At 41.3% G+C, this 14,942-nt stretch overlaps 2 protein-coding genes across 5 annotated transcripts in view; one reads left to right on the forward strand and one right to left on the reverse strand.

Annotated features, from left to right (window-relative positions):
* Nucleotides 1-8,859, reverse strand: part of rap1gds1 (RAP1, GTP-GDP dissociation stimulator 1) — a 91,099-nt gene extending 82,240 nt beyond the window's left edge. For 3 of the 4 annotated variants that reach the window (XM_088016128.1, XM_088016127.1, XM_088016125.1), the window contains exons 1-2: nt 8,496-8,858; nt 2,185-2,292 (exon numbers count right to left, since the gene is read on the reverse strand). In XM_088016128.1, the coding sequence (XP_087872254.1) occupies nt 2,185-2,292; nt 8,496-8,499 (112 nt within the window). In that variant the 5' untranslated portion in view covers nt 8,500-8,858. Of the gene's footprint in view, nt 1-2,184; nt 2,293-8,495 lie in introns of all 4 variants that reach the window. The other variant, XM_088016126.1, reaches the window with a different exon arrangement.
* Nucleotides 8,860-12,987: 4,128 nt separating this feature from the next.
* LOC148153852 (excitatory amino acid transporter 3-like) lies at nt 12,988-14,634 on the forward strand. Its single transcript, XM_088015953.1, has 3 exons — nt 12,988-13,028; nt 13,119-13,313; nt 13,763-14,634. The coding sequence occupies exons 1-3, from the start codon at nt 12,988-12,990 to the stop codon at nt 13,899-13,901; spliced, it is 375 nt and encodes a 124-aa protein (XP_087872079.1). The 3' UTR covers nt 13,902-14,634.
* The last annotated feature ends 308 nt before the right edge of the window (nt 14,635-14,942 follow it).

Here is a 14,942-nt window from a genome sequence, read left to right on the forward strand (position 1 = left end):
CACACACACGCGTAATTGTCTACACACCTTGTCCACCTTAAGAATCATCAAGCCTGACCTGTTTTAGAGTTTTTCTGCTGATCCAATCCCGCTTTTTCTTTTACAGCGAGAATGAAAGTTTCCCACAGACAATATGCATTTTATGAGCTTTATGAGCCCACAGACCGATGGGCAGTTACATTTTATGTGACCAACACTGAGAAAATTTACTAGTTACATTCTTGTTTACTAGTTACATTCATGTGAGGGGAAACTGAGGGGTTCCCTCACATGATGCAGTCCTGGGTGGTTGCCCATGTCGCCCATATCAGAAACGCCACTGCACCTCAGTGATTGTGTCAATAGGACAGTCCCCAAGGAAGAAAACCTGCATTAGTGTATTTAAATAAAGATATGTTGGTTATATTTAGGGCTGTTGTAAACAAATATTTTAGTAATCGAGTAATCTATCAATTACTCTTACGATTAATCGAGTAATCGGATAAAAAAAAAAGATCAACATCAGTCCTATTTTTCACAGTTGAGCTTCCTAACAATTACTTTTCTGTAGTTTAGAAATTTAACTCGTAACAATAACAGCTCACTTTCTAAGTTAACCTGAAGAAAAGTTATACAAAAATCTGAAATTATATTCAATTCAATAATAAAGAGGCAGGCTCACAAATACGCTTATAAAAATGTCTATACTCCAGCTTTTCGCTTATGCATTCATCTTCAGTCAATTTAATAGATGAACCCTCGCCTTGCCCAAACTTTCATAGCTTTTGTGTTTGTTAGCGACGGGATTTGACACCTTCGTTCGTCACACACAGAAACAGATCTAACAGCTACATGTCGTCATGGTGTGCTCCGCCACCCATTTGTTGAGACCAAGATGATATGAAATAAATTTTCCAGTTCGTCCGTAAAGCTACACTTAAATTAATTATCTAATGCGCAGCCGCCCGCTGTGTTCAGTCTATCCGGGAGCTCCGGGAGGAGAAAAGCCTACCATACTCCAAGCATCGCGCCAGTCATTTTAAGGATGCTTATTGGTCCCCCGAAAAACAACAAAGACCCGGACATTATCATCAATCAATAAAATCCTCCCAGGCCAAACTTGAAAACTGGACGTTATGCTGCTAACACTTAGCTTTTGTCAACAACTCAGGTGGAAGTGAGATCACTGCACAGCGCAAGTAATAACCCAGCCGGAACATGGTGCGCTAAATAATAAAATATAACTGAACGACGCTTTGAGGCAGATAAATTTTCCTCAAGGAATTTTAATAATCGAGCTTGCGAATCACTCGAGGAATCATTTCAGCCCTAGTTATATTGTTTAGTTGCTACAGTTTTATCACATAGCGGCTCCACAGGTTCAGACGTTCACCACGGTCATTCAGTTTGAATCTAAAGTGCTACAAGACTGCAAGCTGTCACGTTCGGCTTTTTAAACCTACGTTTCCCCATTTTGCTCCTCCTCACTGGGCTTTATGCTATGCTCTGTGGTTGGACACTAGGGGCCCAGCAGGTAACTGAGCTAATGGTCACACAGTGACTGAAGACAGCACTGCTGTCTCTTCATTCATTTCTATGGAGTTTGTGCGGTGTTAGACGTGCACAGACAGAAAGTTGAAACTTTTTCAACTTTTGTAGCTGTCGTCATCACTATCGAGTCCCATGTATGGGGTTCAGCCTGAGTGGCGGAAAACAGAGTTGTAACTCCCTGGTTGTTAAGCCGTTACCAAGAAACCAATAAGGGAGGAGTAATCTGAAAATCTTAAACCATCAGCAATAAAACCAAAGCAGCAAAAGTTGTAGAGTACAACAGTTGTCTCATTGTCAATTTTTCTGACCGTTACTGTCCATACTCAGCTAGCCTGCCTTCAATACAGCTTGAAGGTTGGCTAATCGTGAAACAGTACTAATACAGTAAACTAAAAATAAATGTGCCCATTGCACACAGTATGTCTACCCTTAAACATTGCTCAGCCTTCTGGCATTACATCAGCACACTCATCCACAGCACATTTCACACTTGGACTAACTGAGCTACCATCTGATCATCACTGTGTTGGTCCTTTGAAACACATCAAGGATATAAAGATATTTGTGAGTTCTGATGGTGAGAGCAGTCTCCATAAACTGAAGTGGATCAGTGTACTTACAACACACCAAGTAGAATCTATAGCTTGTACTCACTGTTTTGGGTGAGTGCGCTCAGCAGGCAGTCCAGGCTGCTCTCCGTGCTGTCAGTGGTATTGTCTGTAGACGCCAGCTTCAGCTTCTCCAGCGCTTCCCTAAGGCTCTCTGAACACAAACACATCACTATTAGGACCACAGCGAGCAACCATCAGCAGCATATGCAACACATTGGATTGTTTTGGCCAGTTTATGGCAGTGTGTGGGGTTTTCCTCGACTGGGAGCAAGAACGCAGCCTGGTGAATGTGACAGATAGCCAATCAGAAAGCACGGATTCCCCTCCGTGCTCTCCCCTCAGAAAGCACGGAGGGGAATCCCAAACAGCTGACACAGTGCAACCCAAAGTCCGGTGTACATCGGAGATGATATGTGGAAACAACATTAATGTTTATTCAACATTTCATGCAAAGAATTTCTGCATAAATGACAAGGAGAGTGGGAGTGAAATTGCTACCGCAATTGATATACCTGGTAACCTTTCAGCTGTTTAGGGGGTAGGAGTTTATAAGTTCTCACTTCTTCCTACCCCATTTTGAGCATGATATGTTAACTGAAACAAAAAAATCTGTATTTTCTCTTCTTTCTTATGCACTTCTTGTTACTGTGCACTATTTTATTTTTATATTTGTATCATGTTCGAATAAAATTTCATTTCATTTCTGTTCATCGTTAACGTGACATAAATAGGTTGTTTACTCTAAATTCACATATGCTGTAGTGGATTTTTACGGGATTTTCTGTCTGAAATCTGAATGTCGGTGAGATAAATCGGTTTATGTGTGGTATGTTGCTCTTGCCGTGTGGCTGGACACCACACACAGCACGACTGAAGCTGATCGAACCAGTTATACATTCGATTTTTTTTTTCAGTTAGTGTGTCTCTCAGGTTTTGAAAATGGGCAGACAATCGGCTGACAATTCCAAAATTGTGTAGTGTGAACTGAGCATTACACAAAGGAAATGAGAAAGGGAGGGGTCAGTGGAGAGCCACTGGAGTAGAGCCTTTTTTCATTCAGTGTCATAAATAGAATGAGAAAAAAGCAGGAAGAAACGATAAAGACGATAAATTAAAATTAGGTCGATAATTTTCATTTATCATGCAATTAATTGATTTATCACGACAGGCCTAAATGCAATAGCTGTGTCATTTGGACCTCAACACAGAGGTCTCAGGAGAAGCTTAGGAGTTCCAACTGCCTACCCAATACAACTTAAATTAAAGCTGCAAGTAGCACTGGAGGCCCTTGAGGCTCAATGGCATGGCCCTGCTCTAATGATGACCGCAGGAGCTCCAGCAACGCTACCCACTCGCCACGTCATCACTCTTGCGCAGTTCCCGCACCCATCCACTAGGTGATACACACTGATGTGTTCAGCAGTCCTTCCTGAAGATCTGGTGCGGATCAATTGATGCGGTAAGGAAATATAGATTATGGGCCTAGGGGCCGCAGTGGAGTCAAATTACAATTTAAGTCTATTGGGCTCTTTAGAGGTTATAGGTCAATCATATCAAGATTGGTGCAAATCGGATGATGGATGTATGATTTAGAGACAACCATATACATACGGCGAAGGATTAGAAATCGCCATTCAGCCATGCCCGCGTGCTCCTGCCAGCAGCTAGTGTTGAGAGGATTTACCATCATGATGTAGTAAAAAGAAGAAAAACTGGGAAAACGGTGACTTCTTGTTGAAAGGGGGTGTGGCTAAGGTGATGTCACCAATTGACCATATGAATGTGATTAACTCTAGTCTGTGATGACCCAAAACATTTGATGCATGTGGGAGCTTTTGTGGGGAAGTTATTCCACCTCGATGTTTCAAGGCGAATAGTCAGGTTTTGAGGGTTGGCCAGACCCACATACTTTAATGTACAAAAAAAGATTTTGATAACTTTTGACCTTCAATGCCTCAAGCCTGTGCTGACTGATTTTGAAGACCTCAAAAGCCTTAAGAGGAGTTCGTTCAGATACGACATGCATAAAAGAAACAAAATGTCCAACTTCCCGATGGGCTTAGATCAGTTGTCCCCAACTCCCGGGCCGTGGACCAATTGGTACCGGACCGCACAAGAAATAAATATTTCTGTTATGTATTATCTGAGTCTCGAGGATCTTTTATTTTGAAAATCCTTTAACCAAATTCTCTCAGTTACGTCTTGAGCGAGCTAACATTGAGCCCACAAGCAGCAAAATGAGTAAGAAACAGATCAGATGTTTTTGGATAGTTTCTTTGTGAAGGGGGAAAAAGGCCCAGAGAAGAGACAGGAGAATGGATTTATCCCGGTATTCCCACATTCGCACATGTGGTGATTCCCACATTCTAAGCCCGATCTTGCATGATATGCGGCGACCAGCTAATGAGGCAACAAAACTTCAAACTGCTTTGCCACAAGCAACACTTTGGGTGTCATTGTTTCTCATCACTCCCAGATGTGACCGTCTCGTTTCTAAGAAACAAGCGCAGGGCTCCCATTAATTTGTCGTTATCGTGAGTTAAAATTTTCATGAAAATAAAATGTTTGTTCTTGTTGCGCATCTGAATCTTATTTTGAATGGATGTGTAAACATTACCATAGCGACCAGAGTCAGAGAGCGTTAGGGCAGTGGTCGAGACGAGAGAGAGGAGTAGAGCTTATGAGTCTTAAGTCTGGTTCACACGGCACATTTAAGAATTGTCTGCCAATTTTCCAAACCTCTGTGACCACACAGGAGCCAATAAAAGTACAGCAGGTTCGATTGGTTCCTGTGTCCAGCCACACGGCAGGAGAAACACACCACACACGAACCAATTTCACTCACGAATATCCCGGTTCCAGAAGAAAATCCTGTAAAAAAAAGAAAAGGCGTTTGATAAAAGACAGAGAGAGCAGCCACTCTATTTGCTGCACTATGATTTGGAGGCGAGTTTCGTTTTTTCCGTAGTTACCATTTTTCTTACACCATGTTTAGATTGTTTTCTGTTCTGTGGTTACATTTAGCCTCACCGCTTAATTATACGATTATGTTTTTACTGTTTTGATGTTTACATTGAAAACAGTGGCCACAAAATAATGGATAAGTAGCCTACACTAATTTTAAAATCTTGCCGTGTGAACCAGGCTTTAGTACAAGATAATGTTGTGTTTTACAAGCCACAAATACAATGTACCTGCAATGCATGTGGCTAGTGTCAGCGTCAAGCCCTGACTGAATGAATAGCCTTGTCGTTATAACCTCACGTTAATGATGGATAGCTGAAAAGGTACCGGGTTTATTAACTACTAGTTTCGCTCCAGCTCCTCTCCTTTTCCTTTTCATTTCTTTTGATAGTCCTTGTACAAAATGTTGAATAAATGCTGTTACCTTCCACATATTATCTCTGATGTCCACTGGACTCTCGGTTGAGTGATGTCAGCTGTTTGAGATTTCCCTCCATGGTTACCTTACCAGGCTTTCTGACTGCCTGTCACAATAAACAGGCTGTGTTCTCGCTCCCGGAAGGGGAAAACCCCATACGCTGCGATAGTCGGGACAAGACAATTCAACATGCTGAATATGCCTGATTTTAGATCGGAGCAGTAACACACCACACAGTGCAGGATGATCGGCTACAATTATTGCAAGCGACAATCTTAGAACTAGGAACGTTCTAAGATTGTCATAAGGGGAAAATCATGGCAAAAAATTTAAATTGTCCCATGTGAACTAGGATTTTGTGGGCACACAAATATGCAGAAGTTTTGTCTGATAGTTCACCGCCCCCACCCACCTTTTTATCTCCGCAGTGATAAAAAGTTTGGGGACCACTGGACCATATCGCCAAGAGACTTTTTTTAGGTCCTGTCAAGATACACACGGATTTCATGACCGTTGGTCAAAGTTTGGCTTGGGGCTGGTTTATGACGGAGCGCTGAAAAGGAATTAGGCCACGCTCACCAAATACTGGAATGCAATATTTTTGCAGTCCAATATGGTGGGGAAGGATCGATCACAGTGAATTTGGTGCAGCTCAGCTGAATATGTGGAATTTAGAGCCAAATGTATAGCAACGGCATCACTGTGATTTCGCCTCACCGCCATGGCCACACCCTCCACTGAAAACTCTTGGTGCTTCAAAGTAAAGATCAACAAGGTCTTGTGTCTGTCACCTTACACAAGACCATCTTGACTAAGTCAAGGGGGTCAGCTTTTGGGGCTTTCTGAACTAGGGGTGCACTGATTCCAGTTTTCTGGCCGCACCTGCTATTTCTCATTTTGTCTGGTACCGATTTTTTTTTTGTCAGAAGAGTTGCAAAAAAAAAAAAAAAAAGACAGTTCCTACATTGGCAACAGTGGGTTAGCATGATAAATCCTAGGAGAAAGCAGGAAAGGGGGATACATTTTGATGCCATAAAAAGTTATGCTGGTGATTTCTCAAAATATCAGTGAGAAATCACCAGTGCTGTTTCAGTGCTATGATGAGCTCTGAGACTTGATTGAGATGTTCACAGACTTGATGAGCAACTATTTGTTTCAACAATATTAGCTAAGGAAGATCTGTGATGGACTGGCGTGTAAAGGGTGTAAGAAAACAGATGGATAGATAGATAAGGAAGATTAGATATAGGTCTGTAATTTAAATGTATACCAGAACACATGTCCATTGTCTTTCTTGCCATCTGAAAAAAGTTTATGCCAAAAGAACTGGATTGCATTTCTGTGGGTAGAGTTGAACATATGGCGTTCTCCTTGTGTTCAGTCATGATGAACAAATTTGGCAATTACTGAAAGTTGTGCTTTGCAAACTTGCACTTTTATTCCATTGTGGGAACAAGTCATATTGCCTATAGATTTAAGAGCAACTTCTTCCAATAATCCAGGAAGGTTTGATGATGTATAGCTTATACCTGCATGTCGGAGCACGATTTAACAAGGTAAAAGTCATCAAGTGGCTCAAAATCCAAGCAGGTTTATTTAGGACTTATGGCCATTAAAGTCTCCAACTTTCAGCCCTAAAAAAGATTATGTGGTTGGTTCCATGGTGGCCCAAAAAGGTCAACAAAATGCAAAAGCCATAACATAACAGCAACCAAAAACCCACGATAGTTATGCTTCAAACAAAGTTATGCTTACAAAGACATATACAAAAATGGATTGCATGTGAAAAAACAGAAGTTATGCTAAAAACAAGTTATACTAAAACTAAAATTGCGCTAAAAATGAAAGCTATGCTAAAAAACTGGAAGGTATGCTAAAATGGAAAGTATCGCCTTCTGGGATATTGTAAGTTTTCTAAAAGGAGGCAAAGAAACAAAAGTCAACAAACTATGCACTAAGGAGACAAAGAATCATCAAAATGTTTTTTTCTTCTGCAGTATCCTATAACAAACCTCTTGTTTTCAGTGTATATACTGGCCATGATTTATGGTTTCATTATACACAGCAGCCAATCAGTGACAAATTACTGTTTTGGTTATCAAATTGAGTGTTGATTTCAATTATGAGTATCACCTAAGCTAATCTACAACATTCAATACAACAGCAAAAAGGTTAACAGCATAGGAAACTAAATGAAGCTCTGTTTTGTTTTAATTGATCTCCTCAGAACTATCCAGTAAGTTGGAATACTGCACTGCCTGAAAATTTGGTTCTCCTTTATTAAATTAAGTCCGTACTTAGCGAAACATCTCCTCATATACTTAAATTAAATATACAGCTCAAACCTGTAATATGACTGTAGATACTGACTCCTGCCATTTTATGACAGGTTATATCTTCAAAATCACAGTGTGATGTAATCGGTCTTGATGCCACACTGAAAAAGCCTGCAGCATGCCAGGGATTCAGAAACCTCCCCATACTCATCATCATCAGAAATCAGTGGAGACCGTGGGAGCAGCAGAAACAGCATCAAAAGGTGGGCTGCTTGATCCTATTGCATAATTGCTGTGGGATGGAGAAGTGCCATCTTCTCCATCAACACCACGCTGCCATTTTACTAGTGAGCCCATTCTTTTCACGGCGGGCCCTCCAGGGACCAATGGGACAAGCCACAACACACCTGTTTTGTCAACAGCACAACAAGCAAGAAAATAAGATGATGGAGATGCAGAAGCTACCCCACCCCGAGAAGGGTGCGCGCAGTTTCGCGCGTGCACAAATACGTTAGCCCCAGTCAGCTCTTCTTCCTATGACCGAACAATCACTACGGTGGCAAAACCTAGGGTCCCACCCAGGCTGCTGTGTGACAGAACCTTCTCGTGTGATAAACATGTTATGTTTCCATTGAATGAAGACAGTTTTTGCTAACTCAGCTCACAGTAAGGGTGTTCGGTTAGCAATTTACTCACCCATCTCAGCAGGCTGTCGCTCCAGAAATCCAACAGAGAGTTTTAAAACCAAGCCGTAGCAGCCAGAGGCCCCTCTTTCCGCCTGGATCCGGGTTCAGGCAGCAGCTTGATGTAAAGCTAGCTTATGGAGCCGGAAGAGTAGCTCAAGCAGCGGCCGAGATTTCCCTTTCGGATAGACGCTGCCGTACCGGCCTGTGTTCCGGGAACGATCAGGTTATCGCTGCTTACTTCCTCTCATGCCCACACCAACAGTGGCTGATATCAGGAAATCCTACCAATAGGACAACACAGAGGCACTCGTGCTCACTGATCGGCGATTCCCTGAAATACTGCCTCACTCTGACATGGATTCGTCAAGATATGAGTTAGCTCGAGAAGCCAACTTCCGCTCTCATCCTTCAAAATAAAACAACTTGATTTACAAAGTTCTCACCCCTAGATGGCGGTAGAACTTCAAAAATGCGGACTAATGACTGGGTTATAGTTTTCAGTGCAGTTAAACTAAGATCGTACTTAACGACGAAGTAGTAGGGCCATACTAAGAAAGAAAAAAAACTAAACATGTTTAGTTTCATCAATGTGTAAAGACTACAATCAGGACAGGATTTAGGAGGGTGTGATCCCCTCAGCTTGAGCCAAGGTGCAGGGCCCACTTAATGTGCAACTGCTTCTACAGTTGCACATTGATATGCACACACACAGATATATTTTTTATATATATGTATATATATATAAAATTCCAATTCCCTTCTCACCCTCCGCGGGTGGTCTCTTTCATCCTCTGAGCTCAGGTCCTCTACCAGAGGCCTGGGAGCTTGAGGGTTCTGCACAGTATCTTGGCTGTGCCTAGAACTGCACATTTCTGGACTGAGATGTCTAATGTTGTTCCTATATATTGCTTCTTTGTGTGCTTTGGAGTTTTTGTGCTGATTAATTTTTTTGAGAAGTGATAAAAGCTAGTAGCTCTTGAATTGCTACAAAATAGAGCTGTATTTCCTTCAGCCCACTGGCTGCAATGTTGACACCTTGAGATGCCATGAGACCTAAATTGTGAACATCATGGCATGGAGTGCATCCCAGTTTTCCATGTCTGGCATATAACCATTCATTTTAGCTTTTAAACTGGTTCTATTGATCCTGTGTCCAGACAGAGGGATAATCAGTAGCCCAGCATCATGACCTGTTTGTTCTGAAGATCCTCCAGCTTCCACTTCTCTTCCTAACATGGCGCCTCCTCACCCTGACTCTCACACTGACAGGAGGAACCACAGAGCTCTGTTAGGTTAAAGCTCATCTTCTGAAGTTGGGATATTTTTCCTTCAACAGGTTCCAGAGGAATCACCTCAAACCAGATGCTGGACTGGATTTTATTTCACTGTCATTTGTGAATGTTGGAGCCTCATTTTCGACAGTGGAGCTATAAAGGTTGAAAAGGGTTATATTGGAGAAAATCTCAACATCAATATTTCCACTAAATAAGAGGCAAAAAAAAGGTTTGATAAAGGAAAAGCCTCTCAGACTCTGAGCCCGGCAGCACCAAACTATTTTTTTATATTAGACAATTAATTTAATTTCACATAATTATTGCGGTAGAAGCCATTTGTTTGTTAAATACTTAATGAAACATATTTGCCGTGTTTGTTTGTTGTGAATGACGTATAGTCACAAAGACCGAGGTAATTAGTCCAAGTTTTCTATTTATTAACTGATTAAGTCGTGTTTTGGATTGTTCTTGAAAAACTGATCAGTCACGGCTGATTAGTGGGCGCAATCACAGCTGCACAGTGAACCCATTAATTTTTTACAGCAGACTGTCGCTCCCCTCTCTTGCAGATACTGCGTATACCTGCTAAATCTTTTAGGGGTACGCAATACCCTACCGTACCCCCCTACTCCCACTGCTGCTAGCTGGAGACTAAAGCTAGCTCTGCTTTTTTAAGTTCACATTGACTGCATGCCAGCAGAGCAGTTACATTACTTTTCTGTGACTTTTTCTGTTTTCTTGCTCTTTAAAGTATTCTGTTGTGTGCTTAGAGTCACAGAAACCCATTTCAAAGCATCACTGACTTTACCATCACTGAAAATGCAAAACACAGCTGCGGTGGATGTACTCACCACTTGGAGCTGGTTTTCAAAGTGCAATCTGGAGAAGAATCATTTCTGATATTTGTAAAGTTGTTTCGATGCTTTAAAATTAACATCCATATTTTGACAGCTCCCTGCTTCTTGTTCAGCCGAGTAAACTCACACAAACTCATCAGTTTTTACCCAAACCACAGGATCAATACTGGACGGATTATCCATTGTTGCACACAGGGCTGGCCCAAGCCTCCATGGGGCCCTAAGCGAAAATTGGTGTTGAGGCCCTCTAGTTCTACTTACAATGTAGACTGGTTGCAATCAGCAGTCCGATCATTAGATCATTCACACACTTGCTATAAACTTATTGCATCTCTGGCAGTGCTGTTTACATTATATACATGTATAATAGGATACATTTATTGGCTAACTGATTTATCGACCAGTTGATTTCTGGGCAACGATTTCCTTAATTTTGGAGGATCGTGATTGGCCGATAAGCCCATCTTATCCCCTAATCTTATTCTCGTCAGCAAAGGTTTAAAAATCAGCCTCTGTCCTCTTGTGCTCTGCAGTGAGAGGTGTGACTGACAGACTGACCCACCAGGTCAGATCTGCACGTTTGCAGTTAACAATGTTCACCCCACTGTTGCCAAGAGACTCTCGATATATTTAGCAACATTTCAGACAAAAAAAATATTCATATCAGCCAAAATCAAAGTCAGCAGGTCAGGCTTTTTAAAGATCGGTAACCAGGGATCGGTCAGAAAACTGCAATCGGTGCAGCCTAACTTAAAATGGAATACATACACACATATTCATGACATTTTTTGATTAAATACATTTCCTCTTAAGCATTACTCCTATGGCTAAAAATGTAATTTATACCAGGTGAGTCTTTCTCCCCTGAGAATGTGGATTGGTACTGGACTGATTCTGAGCTTTCAAATGATTTTAACAGAAGTTTCACATAACTTAGAAGTTGATGTAAAAAATAATGACGGTTTTAGCTGCAAAATGATTCTGCAAGCAACATATCCCCAACTACAGCATACAGCAGCTCATTGATGTAGCAGCTATGTAGCCTGACGTAAAAACATTTTGCTAGACAATGTCAAACATTGAGAAGGTTCAATTATTGTTATCAAACGTTTTCAAACACGTCGTTTTGAAGCCAAAAATACCTCAGAAATATACAGAGCCAACCATGAGAATCAATTCAACCCAAGCATAAATTTTTGGCTGTTGAACTGGACTGTTCCAGGTCGTTATCTAGCTAATTTTCTATTAGCAACTTTACAAATCATTTACATTACATTGCCAAGACACATTAAAACAAACCTTTATCTTGGCTTTTTCTATTATTCCTTTTTCGTTTCTCCCTCCCTGAAGGATAAGTAATTTTTTGAGACATTGTTTTGCTTTTTCTGACTGGAGCTTTGGATGCACACTGCACATTGCATGGCAGCTCATGTTACTGGCGAAGTGTGCAATACCTACCGTGTCCACCAGGGGCCCCAAGAGCATTTAATTTTTTTTCTTTTTGTCCATAAAATAATAATTTCTAAATACATCATCAAATATATTGTAAAAACAAATCACTTCATAGTGAAATTGTTTGTTTTTGATATTATAATGATTACTAAAAAAACAAAAGTCAGCTCCACTGAGGGGGCCCCTTAGTGGCCCTGGGGCCCTAAGTGGCTGCTTAGGGCCGGCCCTGCTGATAAAACAAAAACAAACTATTATCCTCCTACTACTTCCTGTCATCTTTATGACGTCCAGTGGTAACAGCCACTTGTCGATCATTTGATTTTGTGTTGCCAAAAAAAGTGTTTCCATTTTAGTTTTGCGAAATATATCTATTTTGATATATGGCTGAAAAACCACCTCATCCTAGCTCAAAAACATTTATAGAAAAATGTGATTTTTTTTTATTATTGCATGTTTCCATTAAACAAATTTATTTTCCTAATTTTAATTTGACCAATTTTATGGTGAGGTAGGAATATACTGGTTAAACAATCCTGTGCACATGCATTCACACCTAAGGTAATTTTAGAGATCACTTTATCTAACAGTCATGTTTTAAATGATTGGAAGCCAGAGTAACCAGAGGGACCTGACGTGGATCTTCTCTGAATATTTATGTATTCTAACCTACAGGAAAATGCAGCAAAGATATTTTTTGGGAAACTTTAAAAGGCCTCAGGAACCTAGAGCTATATTATTTAATTCCATTCTAAAACATCAAGAGGACATAAGACTGCATTGACTTAACGTAAATAAGATGAGGGATAACTTAAGACATTAATCTTCTTTGTTCTACAGATTAGCTATCCACGCCACTATCTGTCTGCCTTTCATTTTCTTCATCATTGTGAGAAAGAATCCCTACACATTCACCTTAGGAATGGCTCAGGCTTTGGTGACAGCCCTTATGATTTCTTCCAGGTCAGTAAACCTTTTTTCTTTTACTTTTCACTTCTTAAAATTCTATCTGCCCATCTATATGGGAAGTCAATTCCTCACAATGTGTTTCAGCTCTGCTACCCTACCTGTCACCTTCCGCTGTGCTGAAGAGAACAACCGCATCGACAAGAGGATAACTCGCTTCGTGCTCCCAGTAGGTGCCACCATTAACATGGACGGCACAGCACTCTATGAGGCAGTGGCTGCCATCTTCATCGCCCAGCTTAATGACTACCCTCTGGACGTGGGCCAGATTGTCACTATCAGGTTGGCCATTTGTTTCTAGTATAGGTGATTGTTACATATAGCATGAATTTGAGAAAATATGTCAACTCTAGAAATCATTTGGGCCATAGAGTTCTAGAGCTTGGATATTGGATTGCAAACAGATAAGTAGGGGTGCACCGATTGCAGTTTTCTAGCCGACCATCGATCACTAAGTTGGCCACATTCGGGCGATTACTGTTAACTTGTGGGCGGGTCTGTCAGTCAGCCTCTCTCACATCAGAGCAGAAGGGGACAGTGGCTGATTGTCAGTCCTTTGTGGAGGAAGACAAGATGTGTGGAAAAGATTGATTTCACATGTAAGTATTCGCTGATTACGATCTCCCAAAGCTAAGAAAATTGGAGCTGATTTGTAGGTGCACCTCTGATGATAAGCTGTCACAGTGTTTTCAGTTGTTAGCGCAAGATATGCTTTATGTCTCTTCTTTTAGCATAACAGCAACAGTTGCCAGTATTGGAGCAGCAGGAGTCCCCAATGCTGGGCTTGTCACCATGGTGATAGTCTTAACGGCTGTCGGACTACCTGCCAGTGATGTTACACTGATAGTTGCTGTGGACTGGCTTCTGTAAGTTTTTTTTTTTTTTTTTTTTTTTTTGTCATCCCATATTATTAAATCAAGTCAATGTATTTTCAATTTATTGTGTTCTCTTAAGCCTGCAACAAACAATGCATCCTTTGGGATCTGCATCAGACTGGTGTAAGAAATCAGTCCGTAAATAGCTAGGACAGAACATGAACAGACACAAGCACAAAATAAAGTTCTAGAATGCACAATTCACACCTAAGGTAATATTAGAGATCATTTTAGGGTACCTTAGGCTAATGCCTTGTGCCGGATCGCCAGATCGGACACAGCTCCAGATTCTGGTGGGACCGTAGAGCCGCTATTAGCAAGGCTAACGTTTTGAGAAGCGGAGAGGGACGGTGGTTCTGTTCCATGCCCAAAATGAGTTAAAATAAAAAATAAAACAAATAAAAAAACGCTTGGATATTTTCTTCACCACCTCTCTGTCGCTCTTCTTTTTTGTTTGTTCCTGCGCTCCGCTGTCATACTTTCTGTTGTCTGCCATCGTGAGAAACTACTCCCTCATGCTCCTCCCCAATGCGTAAGACGCGTCAAATTTGGACCAATAATAGCATTCATGATTAACGTTTGCCAGAACAAATCAGACAGTTTTTCAACAACACAGTCAAAATCATTTTAGCCAGTGATAGAAGTAAGGCATTCTGACCTTATTAATTCACAAAAATACAAAGCATATATAGGGGGGGGCCCGGAAAGCGCCGGGGCCCTGGGCTGGAGCTATGCAATCCCATGCTAAAACCCGGGCTTGCACTTTACACCAACATGTCTTCTATCTCTGGACACAGTTTCATGTTGATTAGGTGAAAGGGGTCAGATAGAGACCATTCACAGTAAAACATGACACTTCCTGTTCTCAGGGGGCGTGGCCTAAGTGATGTCATAATTTGACCATTGGGTGTAGGGCACCCAATGATGATCAATCACTGAAAGTTTGGTGCCTCTGTGAGTGTATGTGTAGATAGAAGATATAACAGTTTGGTGTTTCATGGCAAGTAGGCGAACTTTGAGGCCTGACCACGCCCCT

This window comes from Poecilia mexicana, unplaced genomic scaffold, assembly GCF_051168715.1.
Source record: "Poecilia mexicana isolate PSO_F unplaced genomic scaffold, ASM5116871v1 scaffold_18, whole genome shotgun sequence".
In the NCBI taxonomy this organism is placed as follows: domain Eukaryota; kingdom Metazoa; phylum Chordata; class Actinopteri; order Cyprinodontiformes; family Poeciliidae; genus Poecilia; species Poecilia mexicana.

What these genes read in the sequence shown, in the direction of transcription:
- LOC148153852 (XM_088015953.1), top strand. Translation starts at nt 12,988, where the DNA reads ATGGCTCAGGCTTTGGTGACAGCCCTTATGATTTCTTCCAG. An exon ending in GCCCTTATGATTTCTTCCAG is followed by an intron (nt 13,029 to 13,118) that starts GTCAGTAAACCT and finishes AATGTGTTTCAG; the next exon opens with CTCTGCTACCCTACCTGTCA. An exon ending in GGCCAGATTGTCACTATCAG is followed by an intron (nt 13,314 to 13,762) that starts GTTGGCCATTTG and finishes CTCTTCTTTTAG; the next exon opens with CATAACAGCAACAGTTGCCA.